Genomic DNA, 19,011 nt, shown 5'->3' with positions numbered 1-19,011 from the left:
AAGAGACAGACTTGTATTGGAGGTAGTACCCCTGAGGTTCACCAGGTTGGTTCTTGGGACAAAAAGACGTCCTCTGGGAGGCTGAGCACTGAGACTCATAGAGATGTACAGCACAGAAATAGACCCTCACGTCCAACTTGTGCATGCTGACCAAATATTCTAAGCTAATTTATTCCCATTTACCAGCATTTGGCCCAAATCCCTCTAAATCCTTCCCATCCAGATGCCTTTTAAATGTTGTAATTGTACCAGCCTCCACTACTTCCTGTGGCAATTCATTCCATACACGCATCACCCTCTGTGTAAAAATGTGGTCCCTTTTAAAACTTTCCCCTCTCATCCTAAACCTATGCCTCCTCGTTTTGGACTCCCTTACATCAGGAAAAAGACCTTAGCTATTCACCCTATCCATGTCCCTCATGATGGTAGAAACCTCCATGAGGTCCCCTCTCAGGCTCCAAAGGTCCAGCAAAAACAGCCCCTCCCTATCGCACAAACCCTCCAACCCTGGCAACGTCCTTGTAAATCTTTTCTGAACCCTTTCAAGTTTCACAGCATCCTTCCAACAGGAAGGCGACATGAATTGAACGCAGTATTCCAACAGTGGTCTAACCAATGTCCCGTACAGCAGCAACATGACCTCCCAACTCCTGTACTCAATGCTTTGACGAATAAAAGTTGTCCACCTTCAAGGAGCTATGAACCTGCATTTCCCAGGACCTTACCATTAAATGTATAAGTCTTAGGAGCAAGTGAGCACTGCAGATGCTGGAGATCAGAGGTCAAAAAATATGGCGCTGGAAAAGTACAGCAGGTCAGACAGTTTTCGAGGACCAGGAAAGTCGATGTTTTGGGTATAAACTTATGCCTGAAATGTCGACTCTCTTGCTCCTCGGATGTTGCCTGACCTGCTGTGCTTTTCCAGCACCACACTTTTCAACAATATATAAGTCATACCTGACTTACCTGTCCAAAATGCAGCACCTCATGCTTATCTAGGGCCCGTACTCTGTGGTGTTTAGAGGAATGAGAGGTAATCCCTTTGCAGCAGTTTTTTTTGACACAGGAGCAACTGAGAGTTTTCTCCTCCTGGGTGGTCAAGGCGGGAGGTGGGTGTGTCGTGTTCACTTGTTTGATTATATTTGTCTGTTGATTGTTCATGCCTGACTGTGGGTTTAGAGAAAAGTAAACAAATTGTACAACGTGCTAGAAGCCAGAGCTGAAGCATGGAGTATATGTTAAACAACAGGAAATTAGATCTGTTTCTCACAGAAACACTTATCATTTCTGTATCATTCTGAGATAGAAGATCTACTATGGGGGCACACAGTGTCAGAATTAGAAGCCAACTATAGAGGACCACAATGAGGTGAAATTTCTTCATTTCAAAGGGTTTTGAGTGTTTAAAATTGTCCAGTGCAATGGGTTCTTAATACACCATTATCAAATACATTCCAGACTGTGATCGACAGATTTCGGGTGTTTCAGGGAATCTAGAGATATGGGGATCAGGCGGGAAAGTTGGATTGAAACAAAAGATGAGCCATAATTGTATTGAATGGAAGGACAGGCTGGAGGGGCCCCTTCGATACTCTTGTTCCCAATTCTCATGTTGTTAAGGTTGAGATGATCTTTACAGAAGATAGGAAAATATTTTACATTACAGTGAGAACTGTGTCAGTCTGTACTTTCAATCCTTATTGTAGACTATGAATGAATGCTGGGTAAGTATCTATCAGTGATAGCACTTACCTGCCTCCTTTAATTCAATTTGGTTTCGAAATCTGCTGTTCCTTTTCAAAGTTGTAGATTGTAAGACAACCACAGGTTGACATTCCTGTGTACTTCCTGCTGAATACCAACACCGCAGGTTCCAGGAAAGAATGACTGACCTTCCTGTTGTTCTGATGGCAAGTGACTGGAGTTGAGATCTGTTATGGCCTGAAATATAGACAGGAAGACGGCTTTGGTGTTTTTATTGCTGTGCTTGTTGATTCAGGTTAGGTCTTTATGCTGCTTCTGTGTATTATATCACAACAATGTCTGCACTACAAAAGAACTTCATTGGCTGAAGGGAAATCACCAAGCTTGCAAATAGTACTCTTATCATATTAAAGTTTGTTCATTCTTCCTTATTTCCTCATTCTCACCCCTCTTTTCATCTCCTGAGTGATATGACTGTGTGGTCAGGAGATAGTTTTTGAACAGTAACCATTATTCATCCATGAGGCTTTTGAAAGTGAGTGCCACCAGGACACTTGTCCAAAGTCCAGACAAGTGCTTTTCCAGCAGGTACCACTCATATCATCTCCCTATTGCATGGACTGAGATAGCAATTGTAACAGCTACAATTCATTATTACAGTGCCGGTCAATGATGCAACTTAGTTTCCTAGTCTCGATAATTCAACTACTTACCTCGATAAAATTAGTGAACTATTAGTGGAATGCAAACATATTTGAAATAATCTCATGCAGAATTTTTCTTCTTTTTTGTGTTAAACGGGAAAACAGTATTTTGTGAGTAGATACCACTTTGATATCATAAAGCCACAAGACATAGGAGCAGAAATTCTTTTGTGAAGGCTTTGTCTCAAAGTTCCCAATGAATATGCATGATGTTAGGTTAACAGACCAGAAAATATTTCAGATTAAAAATGAAGGCCTTAAAGAGGCACAAGGATCTGTGTCCTTCCCATTCCTGCACCATATACTGGTGAGTGCAAGAGAGCTCTCACCCCTCTGCCTGCAAAAAGAAAGGTTAGCAATTTATACACCGACTTCTACTATCTCAGTAAGTGACTAAGCACTTTATAGCCAATGACATGTCATCACCGTTGTAATGTAGGAAACACAGTCACCATTGAGTGAAAAGCAGGTGACCAGTACTGATTAGGGTTTGCTGTTGGGATCTGCAGTGCCCAGCTGCTGAAATTGTAGCCAGTGTCAGCTCAGTTGCATCCCACTGTCTGGATCCTCTGATATTGCCTGCCTTCATTAAGAATGTCATCAAGAACATCAGATAAATTCAGTGCATCTCTCCTCACTGTCAAAATGCTATTTTAATTTTTTTGGAATACACAATGGTGAACTGCTAAACAAAGAATATTGATGTTAAAAGGTATACGACCATCAGAAATAGGAACGGAGTAGGCTGTTAGGCCCCTTGAGCCTTTCTGCTGTTCAGTAGGATCATTGCGGATCTGAAATTCCTCGCATGCACTTTCCTGCTCTTTCACTGTAACCCTTGATTCCCCAACTGATCAAAAATCTTTCTATCTCAGCCTTAAATATATACCAGGACTTTACCCCTCAGCTCTCTGTCGTAAGGAGCTCCAAAGACACTCAACTTCCGAGAGAAGAAATTCCTCCTCATCTCAGTCTTAAATTGGCTTCCCTTTGTTCTGAGCCTATCCTCTCTGGTCCCAGACTCACCTTGCAATCAAAGTCCTTGTGAGATGTAGAACATTTGGATATTCTATAGCTATCTGTTATCCCATAAGAATCTGAGGTGAGTCTCATTTTAACTTGTCAATAATTCCTGTACTTACCAGGGATTGGCTACTTCATGAATTACTTTCAAAATTAGTTTGTGAAAAATGTCTTTTGGTTATAGAGGAATTGAATGAAGTTAGTTCTTTTCGCAGATGATCTGCTCACTGCACAGGTAGACCGACCCCAAGGTAAAATAGGGGGAGTTTCTGGAGTACATGAAAGATCTACAATTACCTACTTTTCTGTGAAAATCCTCAAGAATTGATCCAAGGAAACTCATGCTCAAGGGATAGTGACAGCTAACAGCCTACCTGCTTCCTGTCCATGCTGCAGCTTATAATTGTCTTGACTGAATTTATTTGATAATAGATGGACGGTGATGATGAATATCAACACAAACAGTGGATATACTTTGAGGTCATTATATCCACAAATGGCCCAACATACAGTGGCTATTGTGCTTCAAATATATATTTTTTAAAAATAAAATGAAACAACCAAACTTCACCTTGGTTGCTGTTTTAATTTCTAGAAAGGAACAGATGCCAAGAGGCAAGAAGTAATCGTGCTGGACCCAAAGAGGAGTAATGCAATTAACATTGGGCTCACAGTATTACCACCGGTTCATATCATCAAAAATGCCATCCTCAACTTTGACGAATATGCCATAAACAAGGAAGGTATTGAGGTAAGGCAAGTAAACTTGAACCTGTAGGCCTAGGGCATTGGGGGAGTACATCAGTTTAACAAGGGACAAGAACACGAATGGGAATATTAGGTTGCAGCCATTGCTTGCTCCACCATTGGCATGCATCAGTTAGTATTTGGATTCAGATTTCATACAGATGTATGAAATTTATGGGCAGGCAAAGACAAGTTGATCTACTAAGGCTGACTCACACCGTGATGCCCAGAGATTGAACACTCTCCTTCAGTCACCCCTGCAGCCGCACATCATTGCTAACTTTCATTCAAACTAACAAAATGCAAAGTAACCAAATAAAATTCAATCTCTAGCAAAAGGATGTTTTGCTATGTGCCACTCGGGTCATTTTTATAACTAATATCAACTTGTCGCTCTGGAAATTCCAACATATTCACTGTGGAGGTTACTGAACTGGCAGCATGACATGGAATACATGCAATGTGTTTTTTTAAGTGCAGACAAATGTGACTAAACATGGTGTGCTGACAAGCAATTCAGGCAGGAACTGTTCATGTTTTCAAAATTAAATCTAATTTCATTGCTGATTTATACTTTAAAAATCCTCCAAAATGTGACAAGCCAAGTCTAATTCCTCTGCACCAAAAAAAAGGGGAAGTAGACCCAATGGTCCTCCTCTGCTTTATGCTCTATAATCAACACTAATTCCACCTTGCTACTTCACCCCAAGATTAGTTACCAACCTTCATTCCTGGGAAAGACCTCATTAGATCCTTTAGTTGTCTCCTTTCTCATCCTCTCTCCTTCTGCCATCTGGGAATACAGTAAGATACAATGGAGCCTCCACAAATCTTGCCAACTCTTCAACCCAAGAGGATTAAATTCAATTTATGCTGTTTGTAATGTGTTTATATTTATTCCTATAGCTAATTTATAAAATATGTATGGCAAAACCTTGGAGACTCAATTTCCTGCCAGCATCCATTGCCTTGGTGTGTGGGGGCTTATCCATTATAGGGACTTTGAAATCTGACTGAGACCAAACATTGGGTGAGGAACTTCATTCCTTGTTTATCCATAAATATTTAGTGTTCACCTCTAATAGTGCTCACCTCTAAGAGTCATTCTTCCTCACTTTTATTTTCATTTGTGCTGCCATTCGTAACAAAGACTAAAAGCTGGGGCCTGTGAATCTCAAAGATAAGTAGACGGAGATATGTCTGCATGAGTTCAGCTTTAGTAAAGAGCTTTGAATGGCTGATGGTGAGATCAGTGTATTATCTGGGTCATCACAGATCATGTCATTCTGATAAAAGTATGACATCAGCACTAAAAACAGAATACATTAGCTGTTTACAAGAACTCTTATAAAATTGCATTATCCTAATGTTACACAGCTCACTGTGACAATGATGTTTCAGTTTTTCTGATGCTTCATAAGTGTGCTGTGGGGCACTTTCAGTCGCTCCTGTTGTCAATTCGTTCTCAAAGTAGAATGTGAATGTGACTTAATGGTAACATAATATATCGTTGTGTTTAACCAGGAGAGTGTCAGTTGTTTAGGAACAGGAGCAGTTCATAATCTCTCAAGTCTGTTCTGCCACTTGATTAGATCAAGACTGATCTGTCTCTTAACTCCATTTACACTCTCCTTGGTTTCATGTTTTATAATGCCCTTGCCTGAAAAAAAATTCAGTTTATATAACTCATCTTTTAAAGAGGCTTTTTAAAAATATTAGGAGGAGTTCGTTGTGGAGATAAAAGGATATTCATGTTTGAAATGCTTCTTCTTTGTTCCTGAAGACTGGTCCTTGGTGACTATTTACTGAACGATGGCTAAGTCCCATGTGGGGCAGGGCAAGGACACAAGCTCCAAAATGAACTCAGTCAGAAACCATTAAAAGCCTGCACTGACACACACCAAACACCACGCTGGCCCTCTAACTAGCTGAGCTAACTGGCTACTCGGTTCACAGTGCAACTGTTCTAAAATAAACACATATAAAGAGCAATCCTATTCTATCTAATCAGTTGAAGGATGACTTTTTCAAACTAATTTAATTATTTAGTTAATGTGTCGAATGATGCGATTACCCACTGATAACCCCACCACCCTTCCCCCTCCTGTTTTCTAACAGAAAATATTGACCATGGTGCCCACAGAAGAGGAGAAACAGAAGATCCAAGAAGCTCAGTTGGTGAATCCCGACGTTCCTTTGGGAACGGCAGAACAGTTCCTTTTAACCCTGTCGTCAATCAATGGGATTACAGCCAGGCTTCAACTCTGGGCTTTCAAACTGGACTATGAGCTCATGGAAAAGGTGGGAATTGTTATTGAATCTTTGCGCTACATTGCTACGGAATGTTTGAGCTTTAAAAAGAAATGTAATCTCATATACTGGATTTTCTACAGAGTTCTGGATTTTGTGTAATGTTCAGAATTGAAAGGTAATTCATTGGGGAAAGACTATAAATAAACATTTCTGTATTGTGTACGATACAGTCCATAAAAATTCCATATATAAGTAGAGACACACCGAGTTAATAGCATGTAGAATGTAATGTAAATTATCAGTTGTGATCAATCCAAATCTTGATATGTTCAAGATAGCCAGACTGATAATAAGCAGCTTTGGTAATCCTAGATGCATAGATGGGTATGTTGTTACATTTACTTGTAGTTTAAGAGAAACATTGAAATATTTAGATTGACATGCATATGGGAGTTAACAATGCTGAAAGACTCATTACATTATATCATAAAACATGTTGATGTTTGATCCACAGTTGGATTTGCAGCTATAAACTTGGTGCCTAATAGGTTAATGCTTTTAGGAGGGTACTATAATTCAAGAAAAAATGTGAATCCATTTTCCTAAATCTTTCAAATGTTTCAGATTGCCTGCTTAATAATTTCTACTGATTTAGTCTGTTCAAGTTTGACCCCTGAGAAAGTTTGCATGTAAACTTCTAAAATGAATCTTCTAACTTCTTGTCGTAGGAAATTGCCGAGCCGCTGTTTGACTTGAAGCATGGAATGGAGCAACTTGCGAAGAATAAAACCTTTAAATGCCTTTTGGCAACTCTACTCGCAATTGGAAATTTTCTGAACAATTCCAGTGTAAGAAGCCAATCTCATTTCAGGATAATGGAATTCCTGTATGAAACCCTCACGAATGCTTACATATTAGGTCTTGTTTCTTTTCTCCCCTAGGCCAAAGGATTTGAGCTGAGTTATCTGGAGAAAGTGTCTGAGGTGAAGGATACGCTTCAGAGGCAATCTTTACTGTATCACATGTGTAACCTTGTGGTGGAGAAATTCCCAGACACAACAGATGTGTATTCCGAGATTGCAGCAATCACGAGATCTGCTAAAGTAAGTGCCAAGAAGACACCCACTGAGTTGAAATAAAAAGCAAAATACAGTTGACACTGGAAATCTGGAACTAAAAACAGAATGCTGGAGAAGTTTAGCAACTCCAGTGGGGGTGTGGTGGGGAGAGAGCGCGCGAGAGAGAGACATAATTGGAACTCAATATCGAAGCAGAGTCTTTGGACTCGAAAGATTAACTCTATTTCACTCTCCACAAAGTTAAAAATCATGCAACACCAGTATATAGTCCAACAGGTTTATTTGGAAGCACTAGCTTTCAGAGCACTGCTCCTTAACCACTTGAAGAAGGAGTAGCACTCTAAAAGCTAGTGCTTCCAAATAAACCTGTTGCAACATAACCTGGTGTTGTGTGATTTTTGACTTTGTCCACACCGGTCCACCGGCTTCTCCACATCATCATGCTCCACAGACCTGCTGAGTTTCTCCAACATTTTCTGTTGTTATTTCACAGCATGCTAAGGTTTGGTGCAGGATGACAATGCTGCTAAATTTGCTATTTTCTCTTTCATATACCTAGTGGTAGTAAGTATTCCAAACTGCATGATTGATACAAAGTTAGCTACGCAGAAAGGTTTCTGATACTCAGCTCTATCAATGTTTTAATCCCACCTGAGAAAGATTCTTGATGTCTCGAGGAATTAAGGGCTACAGGGAGAATGCGGGTAAGTGGAGTTGAAATGCCCATCAGCCATGATTGAATGGCGGAGTGGACTCGATGGGCCGAATGGCCTTACTTCCACTCCTATGTCATATGGTCTTATATCTACTGCCTAGCTGATAGAGAAGACGGTTTTGGTCCCATCCACGCTTCCAATCATGACCATCATGCGCCCTCATAATATCCATCCAATAACTCGGAGGTTATAACTTTAGCCAACTTGTTATAATGTCTGAAATTCCCTGCCCATTTCCTTTCACCTTTCCACTCTTTAAAATAGGTATTTATTTGAACAGGTGGATGATGATCAGATGTCTTGATGTCCATTATTGTTTCATTATGCTCCTTTGAAGGATCTTGGGACATTTTGTTGTGTTAAATGGCCACATGATGCAGGTTGTTGTTGCCATTGCATTCAGCTAGTGTAGGTTCAAGTCCTACAATTTTCAGTGCACCAGGACAGACTGCAGCTGGGCTTGCAGCATTCCCCAAACCATCCTTACCATCCTGACAAGACAGTAATGAAGAGTTAAAACAGGACTGGCCAAATTCAAAGCACGGGAGGTGGCAAAATCTATGTCTGTAATGGGTGAGCTGCAGCTGAAATGCAGTTTTATGGAAACTGTTAGTTATTGCTGCTCATGAGGTTGCGAGGGACTTTTTGAATTTTTGCAGAAAAACAATGTGGAAAAGGGTCTGACATTCTATAATGTACAGTCCAAGAATGCAGTCCAATATGATAATGAATTGTATTGTCTCAGGTTTTTCTTAGCAAATGGAATTTGTGCTATATTGGACTGTTTTGCATATTTTGGGTCTTTTCAAATTGCCCTCTGCACATGTACAGATCTACAGCACTTTCATTTCCACTGATCATTTAATAAACCAAATGCAATGTCCTTCTGACTAATGTGCCACATTTGATGGGAGCAGCTACAGTTCATAACTCGTGCTTTTGCTTTTAGCTGCAAAGGTGTTCAGTTTTGATGGGACATTGTTCCTGAGCTGCTCATGTCTCACATTCTCTTGTCTGCATTCACAGATTGACTTTGATCAGTTGGCAGAAAGCCTTGTTCAGCTGGAAAGAAAATGTAAAGCTTCGTGGGATCACCTGAAGGTCATAGCTAAGCATGAAACCAAGCCTGTTCTAAAAAATAAAATGACTGAATTTCTGAAGGACAGCACGGAAAGGATTATAATCCTCAAAGTAGTACATCGTCGAATTATAAACAGGTCAGAATCATTAACATTGAAATACATTTATTGGTGAAACTTCTGTTAAAAGTAAAAACCCATTCTACAATCAGCAGTCTTTCAATGAACTGGCATCTAAGTGATTGTCCATAAGTTGCTTTCCTTTATTACAATGGCAAGGACCATCGTTACAGCCAAAAACATTAACAGTAGGCCATTCAGTTCCACAATTCAGATGGAACGTGTTCGTATTGAACCTCAGCTCTATTCCCAACCTTGCCCTATATCTGTTGATGTCTTTACCTAATTTAAAAAAAGCTATTGAACTGAGTCTTGAAAATTCCAACTGACCCAGGATCCACCGCTTTCCAGGGTGGATCATTTCAGATTTCCTTTAGTGTGAAAAGATTCCTGATTATAGGCTTGGTCAGATTCACTGTGTCTCTATCTGTCTATCTGTCTCTCTGTGTATCTCTTTCTCTCATAATTGTGTATGTCTCTATCTATCTCTCTCTCTCTCTCTCTCTCTCTCTCTCTCTCTATCTCTATCTCTATCTCTATCTCTATCTCTATCTCTCTCTCTCTCTATCTCTATCTCTCTCTCTATCTCTATCTCTATCTCTCTCTCTATCTCTATCTCTCTGTCTGTCTGTTTCGTCTGGCTAGCTGTCCTTGTCTCTTTCAGTCGCTTTCTGTGTTTGTCTGTGTGTGTCTCTCTCTGTCACAATCTACCTACCCAGCATGGATCTGGAAAGGCAGAGGCTATGCATCACAAATTCCCATAAAGTGTTACTTTTGGAAATTACCAATTCCAACCACCTTCTCTCCACCACCACCGCACTGCCGCCGCCCCCCCCCCCCCCTCCCCCCGTCCGCTCACCCTCGTATGAAGTGTCATTTAGTTTTTGGTGCCTATCCCTTGTTGAAAGCACATTCAAAGATTAAGATACATCTGTATTTTGCTTAGAAGCAGGTGTGATACAGTAGGTTATAGAAAAAGGCTTGCTGTTGCATTGTATGATTTTGGATGTGGAAGAGAGACCAAACTGCAAGCCCCAGAAGGTTCACTTCCACTCACTTAGCAACAAAAAAGAGGACACAGTGAGTAACTGAACCGTACGGAACACGGGGGTTTCTGCTCCTACACTGGGGTAGCTACTCTGCATGGTACTACAGGCTCAACAAAAACAATCCATCAGATTTCACACCCTTGGTCACTGCCCCCGCAGTTCATTCTGGAATGGCAGCTGTGATGATTTCAGGGTTGAACAGTCTGTCAAGGCACGCCATTGAAGTGAATCACTGGAGGGCAGCCAGTACTGTGAAACCATTGCAGAGAGGAGCCATTAGCTTCAGGGGAGGAAGAGAGAAGGTCATGGCATTGTGCTAATGAGGAGGCCTGGACTAATGATCTGGACACATGGATTCAAATTCAATTAACTAAACACATCTCGAATAAAACGCTAGTCTCAGAAATGGTGACCATGAAAATACTGATCTGCTTTGGTTGTCAAAACCAATGTTATTTATTATTGCCCTTTAGGGAAGAAAATCTGCCATCCTTACCCAGTCTCTATGTGACTCCAGAAACAGGAATATGATAGGGATACGTAGGGATGGGCGATAGTTGGTTACTCTCTCATCCTGGGAATAAATACAAGTACAGGAAGTATGAAACACAGTAATTTCAGATGGTAAGAATAGTCCAAAGTGGGGGACATGTAGCAAGTTCAACGGAACTTTTCAGGCTCAATAGAAAATATTCTCAGAAAAACTGTAATTTCCAGACTCTTACAATTACTCCTTGAAAGTGGCACGATTGTACTACTGCACTGAGCCTGACAGAGACAGACTGCTGTGTTTTGGACAATAAAATACCTTTTTGGGAATGATGCAACTGCACAAAACATTACTGCACAAATGATGAGTGCTGTGGAAAGGTGAACCTATTCTGCTTATGATTTCAACTGAACTCTTTTGATTAGTTAAGGCTTTTATTGTGACTCAGTTATTTCCAGAAACAACCTGGTGCCTCCTAGTGGCGAACTACTGAGACTAATCGTGATCCCTCTGTGCCCACTCTGTCAGCTGTAAGACAAATCAGGTGACTGAAAAGGTTGCAGGGGACTTTCTAAGGAATTAATTTCTCAATGAAAAATAGTAAATTATAAACTTTTGTTGGCTGTGGGTGACATTTCAATATTTTACATTTCTGTATATTGTTTGCTTAAAGCCAGTATAATCTTATGGGAGGGTTACAAATTCCCTTTGCAACTTCTATGGGTCCGAAATGCAATGAGCCTGAATCAGCTCTCCCCAGTTTCTAATCTGCTTGGCCCCTAAGACACTGATTCAGGTGTAATTGGTTCTAAATTTACTGCCTCTCCCAAAATTAACAACTGATGTGGGGAATGGAGAAACCTTTGAGAGGTTGGTGAAATAGCTCCACAGAGGCTGGTATTCTGTGACCAAGTCACCCTTTAATTACAAGTGGAGAGTTGTTGATGCTGATCGAGCTCTTTCAGAGCTAGCTCTGAGTGAACAGGATGTCAGACACTTTTTATATCTGTCAGCCAGGAGTCCCTAATTGGACCAGATTAACAGCCCCAATCAGGGAACTCATATTCTATGATATCCACCTGGCTGACCTATATTACAATTGCAACCATTCAGACAGTGTATTGATAGCAGTGAATGTGAATTTCGAAGATAAAAATAGTCTGGGCACAAAAACAAAAGTGTTCCATTTGCAGCATTAACATCCCTCACCTTGATTAATCTCTTTTCTCTCATTGTGCCAGAAGTGAGAAGCAAAAAAAGTCCCTTCAGAATTTCAATGGAGTTTGCATAATTATAGCATGAGATAAAAACTTCCACCCAAAAATCTACAGACAAATCCAAAACCACAAAAATGTTGTCAATCAAAACATTAAATTCAACAAGGAGCAAAAAGTAATTTAGAGCCAGTTTTTAGCCCCTTGTGTATGTGGAGCCACTGTCAGTCAGCAATTTGTTTCACAAAATACTCCTGTCTGTAACAAATTTCCCCTACCATTTAAACCAGTTAAAGAGAACAACATCGTTGCAGTGAAGGATGTCAACTTGCATTCTTGTGCTTTGGTGCACTCTTGTGGAGGAATCTGATGTGTGAAAGTTGCTACATTCATCATTAATCACAGAAAGCAAAAGCACTTAGCTTAGACCCCAGAGGCCCCATATCACAGCATGGGTACCATCACTATGGTAACTCAGTCGCAAACCCATGGAATTACCTTTCTAATTTCATCTGTGTCGAGTCATTCCAAATTCATGTCACCATTTCTTCCAGGTTCCATTCTTTTCTGCTCTACCTGGGCCATCCTTCCAACTCTGCCCGAGAGCTGAAGATTACCAGGTTCTGTAAAATAATTAGTGAGTTTGCACTAGAATATCGGACCACCAGAGAACGGGTCCTGCAGCAGAAACAGAAGAGGGCTGCATATCGAGAGAGGAACAAGACAAGGGGGAAAATGATCACCGAGGTATGCTGATTTAAAATTAACTCTCTATCTCCAGTTTTTTTTTAAAGAGAACAATTACAATTGAATGCAGTTTTATTGAAATAGCTTTGGTGCTGCAATTTTACAAGGCTATGTTTTTCTGTTGATTAAAATGCTAATACAGGACAGTAGTTTTGCTCCCCACTTGTTGGTCTTAGTTTGTCACTGGAAGAGACAATTGGAAGCTAACATGGACTTAAGACGAATTTGATCTAAAAATAGCCAATCTCATTGTCAGACTGGATAATCTCTATGCCCACTTGATATTGGGTGTAAGGCCTTATTTGCATCACAACAGGTGTGACCATCAACACCCTGGGATCTCTTCATTGACTGGAAAGTCAAACAGGCAAACTATGTAAGTGCAGGTCAGCTGGTGAACTGTTCTGTTGTAAGTAGCTCACCTCCTTGTTTCTCAAAGCTTCTTCACCATCTACAAGGCACAGCCAGGTGTATGCTGAAATAGTCTCCCCTTTCTTGGATGTATATAGCTCCAACAGTGTTTGGGTAGCTCAACAGCATTCAGGATAAAGCAGCCAGCTCAATTATCACCTCCTCTTTCACCTTAAACACCTACTATATGTGCCACCAGCACCAACACAACCCTCCATTTTGTTACTGTGGTGTGTCTAGTCTACAGGATGGACTGCAACATTTCAATAAGATTTCTTCAACAGCATGCCCTACCATTTAGAATAGTCATATAGATGTACAGCACGGAAACAGACTGTTCAGTCCAAGTAGTTGTCAATTTCAACCAGACATTCTAAATGAAGCTAGCCCCATTTGCCAGCATTTGGCCCATATCCCTCTAAACCCTTCCTATTCATAAACCCATTCAGATGCCTTTTAAATGTTGTAATTGTACTAACCTCCACTATATCCTCTGGAGGCTCATTCCATACATGCACCACTCTCTGCATCAAAAAGTTGCCCCTTGGTCCCTATTAAATCTTTCCCCTCTAACCTTAAACCTGCGCCCTCTAATTTTGGATTCCCCAACCTCAGGGAAAAGACCTTGGCTATTCTCCCTATCCATGGCCCCCATGATATTATGATCTTCTATAAGGTCACCCCTCAGCCTCTGACGTTCTGGGAAAAACAGTCCCAACCTTTTCAATCTCTTCCTATTGCTCAAACCCTCCAACCCTGACAACATCCTTGTAAATCTATCGGAACCCTTTCAAATTTCACAACATCCTTACTATAGCAGGGAGACCAGAGTTGAGGTCCATGGTGAAACTGGCTGAGCATGGGCAGAACTGGGTAGTAAAGGTTTCTGGATAGAAAGTGATCATGAAAGCTGGGAAGGGAAAGAAAGGTAGAGGTATGACAGAATATTACAGCGTAATAGAAATTGGATGTTCTAGAGGGGCGAAGGATTAAATCTGTTTCTTTCAAGTTAAAGAAAAGAGGTACCGTTACATTACTGGGTGTATTCTTGATGTCAACCAAACAGTAAAAATGGTTTAGAAACAAATTTGCAAGAAAATTAGAAGGAGATGTAAAAATTATTGATTTAGATAATAGGAAACTTTAATTATCCTATTATTGTCTGGAATGGTCATATGTTAAAGGGCAGAGAGGGGGGAAAAGTTTCTGAAGTATATTCAGGAAAATTCTGTAATGCTGGATCAGTAGGGGAAAATTGAGGGAATAGTAATCATGGTATTATAAGTTTTAGGTTATTTCTAATGTCTCGAGTTTAGAAAAATGGATTTTTAATAAAATTACATTCCCACCTTTTTACCTAGATTGTCAGGGTTGACACAGAGGGAAGATCAGTCAGTGATTGGAGTAAGGCTGTCTCAAAGCAGGGACATGGTCTCAAAATAAGTATTGAATTGGATTTATTGTCATGCGTACCGAGGCAGAGTGAAAAGCTTTGTCTTGCGAGCAATTCAGGCAGATCACCGAGTTAAGTAGCAGAGATAAATAAATAATAGGTAAACAGTGGCAAAAACAAAAACACAGGTACAGGAGAATGTTCGGAGTTTGTGAGTCCATTCAGTAACAACAGTAGGGTAGAAACTGTTGCGAAGCCGGCTGGTGCATGTGTTCAGGCTTCTGTACCTTCTCCCTAAGGCAGGCCATCTAGGGAGGAGAAGAGGAGAAATTTCTTCATTTAGCAAGTACTGAATCTTTGAAAATCTCTGCCCCCGAGCTGTGGAGACTTAGTCATTGAGTATATTCACAACTGAGATTGATAATTATCTACATATTAAAAACATCAAGGGATAGTACAAACAGGTTATGTTGTGTCGGAGATCAGCTGTGATGTCTCTAAATGGTGAATGGGCTTCAGAGGGCTGAATGGCCTATTTCTCTTCGTGCCCTATTCCCAGGATGAGAGGCTTCAATAGCATGGACAGTTTGGAGAAGTGAAAACTGAAGGCAGAATTGATACAAGTCATTGAATACTTTCATAGCAGTGGTAAAGAGATTATTGACCAACAAGTGAGCAGAAACTCACGAGGGCAGGCTGGAATATGGAGTTTGTGTCTTGAATGGTAAAGCTGGCTTGAGGGGCTGAATGGCCTACTCCTTGTTCATAGGTAATCAAAGTCATGAGGGGTGTTGACGTAGTATATAGGGAGAAACTGCTACCATTGATGGCAGGGAGGTCAATAAGAAGGAAAACCAATTTAAAGTGATTGGTAAAAGAAACAAGGGGGCTACAGGATAAAGATGGAGTTGACAGAGGGTACTTGTTGAGTTGCTCTTGAAGTGAGTTGCATTGCACTTAGTAGTTTCTTCCCTATGCTGTAAGGTTTCAATGATCCTGTACAGAGCTGGTCTGGCCGAATCTGTAGAAAGTAAAAATGAGTTAATTCTCCAGGTCAATGGTGAAATGTTAGCCCTGATTCTCTCTCTCTAGATGTACTGCCTGGCATGCTAAGTATTTCCAGCCTTTCCTGGTTTTATTTGTTATTTGGCTCTGTCAGGGTAGCATTTACAGAAAGAAAAGGCCACAATCATCCCTATCCATCACCACTGCCCTCCATTTGGTTGAGCTCATCCTGAGCTCAGCCTCTCATTTTCTTCAGGTCAGAGGGGTGTCCATGGGTACCAACACCGGCCCCAGTCACCTCTGTCTCTTTGTGGGGTATGTGGAACATTCCTTGTTCCAGTCCTACTCCACCTATAACGCTTTCTCCGGTACATTGATAACATCATTGGTGCTGCTTCCCTCTCTCATCTGGAACTGGAAAAGTTCATCAGTTTTGCTTCCAATTTCCAACCTATTTCCAGTTTCACTTGGTCCATTCCTGATTCCTCTCTTCCCTTCCTCGATATCTCTATTTCCATTTCTGGGGTTAGACTTGTCACCAATATCTACTACAAACCCCTGACACCAAAAGTTACCTTGACTATATATCCTCACACCCTGTCTCCTGTAAAGACTCTGTTCCATTCTCCCGATTCCTCTGTCTCCGTTGGAACTGTTCTGATGATGCCAACTTTGATGCTTTCTTCCTCAACTGAGGATTTCCCAATACGGTGGTTGACAAGGCCCTCAGCCAGGTCTGACCCATCTCCTGCACTTCTACCCTCACCCCCTCTCTCTTCGCCCTCAACACCGTAGGGTCTTCAAATACTCAACTACCACCCCACCGACATCCACATCCAGAGGATCATTCGCTGCCATTTCCGCCACCTCGAGTGAGATGCCACCACCAGACACACACATTCCCCTTCTGTCCCTTGTCAGTCTTCTGCAAGGACCATTCCCTCCAGCACAAGCTGGTCCACTCCTCCTTCACTCTCAGCATCTCTCCACAGCCCCATGGCACCATCCCCTGCATCTGCAGAAGGTGTAGCACTTGCCCATTTACTTCCTCCCTCCTCACTATCCAAGGCCCCAGAGACACTGTCCAGGTGAAATCTGTTGTACTTTCTGCTCACAACCTGATCTCCTTTATGTTGAGGAGATAAAGCACAGACTGGCCAATCTCTTTGCAGAACACCAACTTTCTCTCTGCAGACGTTTCCCTGGGCTTCCAGTTGCCTGTCACTTCAGTGCAACAGCACCAGCAAAGTTCAGTGCAAGCTGTAAGGACGGATCTCATTTGCTACCTGGAGACCCTGCAACTTTCAAATATTAATATCAAGTTCAATAATTTTGGAGCCTAACTACTTTCTTCCATGCCCTTTATCCAGCCCCACACCCCTGTCCATGTTATGACATGGGCTGCTTTCATCATCGTCTACTAATGGTCCATATTATCAACGTTGCTTTCTCTCTGGTTCAATATTATCCATCCTTTTGTCTGCTGTTTCTCTGGGTTCCAGTGCTGCCTCCTACTCCTTTCCACTCCCACTCCATGTCGACAGCATATCTACTGCCTTTTCCTAGGTACAGTCAGTTCTGAGGAAGAGTCAGTGAACCCAAAACATTGTAGAGTCATAGGGTCATACGACACAGCTCTGCTTTCTCTCTGCAGGTGCTGCCAAACCCGTTGAGTTTCTCCAGCTATTTCAGCTTTTTAATGTATCATTTACAGAAGTCTGTTACCCTCAAATGACTGGAATAGACCTCATTCCAGACATGTGAATGATTAGTTTATTCAGTTGGTTTCATTGTTTTTTTACTTTATGGTTATTTGAAAATGGAATTTCTTCAGTAGCCTGTAAACATCAACAAGGCCTACAATCCTAGGCTCTGATTTCCTTACATTCTAAGACAATAAAAACCCCGTGAAGAGACCGTATGGGTTACTGTTTAAGAATTTGTCATGAATTCCTGCCTTTGGAGCCCTGTAGAAATTCTTCTAGCCTTGGATTTTTCATGGCTGAGCCTTGGGACTCTAAATTGAAACATATTGGAAGAATCTTCGCAAAACGATGCAGAGAGGAATGAAGGCACAGGTCCAAGGCATCAGATGTGTCTAAGATAGATTCATCCACTCTGGGAATTGAAATGTAAAATTGCAGTTTAACAAGGTGAATTATGATTTTATACAAAAAGGATTTTTCTTAAACATGGGGCATAATTTAGCCCAACTAGACGTAGAATAAGGAGACACAACAATTCTTGTTGCTATCTACTATGTCTGAAATGGAAACATTTAACATTGAACCATTAGTAGAGGAAATGCTTGACAAGTTCAGTGAAAGATTTTTAATCTAACAGCAGTTGAACGGAATGAATGTGCAATGCAGGAGGCTGAGCTGTGCGCGTGTTCTGTTTCTAAGGGCTTTGGCCTCCTGGTCTGCATGAGGTCATCTTTTCAAGTCCCCAAGTATCCCTGACATTCTGGATGTGCACTGGGGAGGTCTGCATAGTAGCTTGGCACTATAGATCAAAGCTTGCTTCTAAGTGGTGAATTATGGGCTTGTATTTCCTCTCCTGAGGACTTAAATATATACTCAAGAGGCCAGGGTTACCTTATCAGATTATAATGTCTTGGTAACTGAAAATCCAGTGAAAGGCAAGTTAATGCCACAGGAACGTGTGATCATTTCTAATTCCGTGATCTGAGCAAGCCCAGCACGTGACTGGAGGCCGACTTTCTGTCCTGTCAAGCCACTGTTGAAACTGAACCCATGACCTCTCAGGATTCTGGTTCAGGTATACGACAGCAAGGAGGAGCTGAAGGATCTGAGTTGAAACAACCAGAGCAACATGAACAAGCTCCACCCGCTATTTTCTTTGATAAACATAAAAGATCAGAGCAAGTTAATTTCAGATAAGTGTCCATGCTCGGTGCCAAGTCTTCCACAGAAATTAAGAATAATTTTGTGACTTAAACTAAGAGTAAGGAAGTTGCATAATTTGGACTGCAATTATATCCCAGTTGAATGCATTAAGGGTACCAGTACGGTCATCTAATTACAACAGTGGATGTGCAAATACTCATTTGTTATGCTTACTTTTGAAACCTACCTCAGCTAACAAATTTTCAGTGACCCTTCTCTTCATTATTCCTAACATAGTGAGCTGGGACTGAAAATCTCATCTTATTTAAGTTCAGTGAGTGACAGCAATACTCAGGAACCCATTACTGCGACATTTCAAAGTGGGAATAATTGCCAAAAGCTGACCCTTTATATCTGGACACCCCAGT

At 41.2% G+C, this 19,011-nt stretch overlaps 1 protein-coding gene across 2 annotated transcripts in view; it reads left to right on the top strand.

The window, feature by feature from the left end:
• The window catches only part of fhod1 (formin homology 2 domain containing 1), a 312,470-nt gene that overhangs the window by 279,897 nt on the left and 13,562 nt on the right, over window positions 1-19,011 (top strand). For both annotated transcript variants that reach the window (XM_060838185.1, XM_060838186.1), the window contains 6 exons: window positions 4,027-4,182; window positions 6,297-6,479; window positions 7,160-7,279; window positions 7,373-7,534; window positions 9,253-9,443; window positions 12,733-12,925. In XM_060838185.1, the coding sequence (XP_060694168.1) occupies window positions 4,027-4,182; window positions 6,297-6,479; window positions 7,160-7,279; window positions 7,373-7,534; window positions 9,253-9,443; window positions 12,733-12,925 (1,005 nt within the window). The remainder of the gene's footprint in view (window positions 1-4,026; window positions 4,183-6,296; window positions 6,480-7,159; window positions 7,280-7,372; window positions 7,535-9,252; window positions 9,444-12,732; window positions 12,926-19,011) is intronic.

The sequence above is a fragment of the Hemiscyllium ocellatum genome, chromosome 17 (genome assembly GCF_020745735.1).
Source record: "Hemiscyllium ocellatum isolate sHemOce1 chromosome 17, sHemOce1.pat.X.cur, whole genome shotgun sequence".
In the NCBI taxonomy this organism is placed as follows: domain Eukaryota; kingdom Metazoa; phylum Chordata; class Chondrichthyes; order Orectolobiformes; family Hemiscylliidae; genus Hemiscyllium; species Hemiscyllium ocellatum.
The sequence above is the reverse complement of the archived record's forward strand: the minus strand, read 5'-3'. Positions and strand labels throughout refer to the sequence as shown.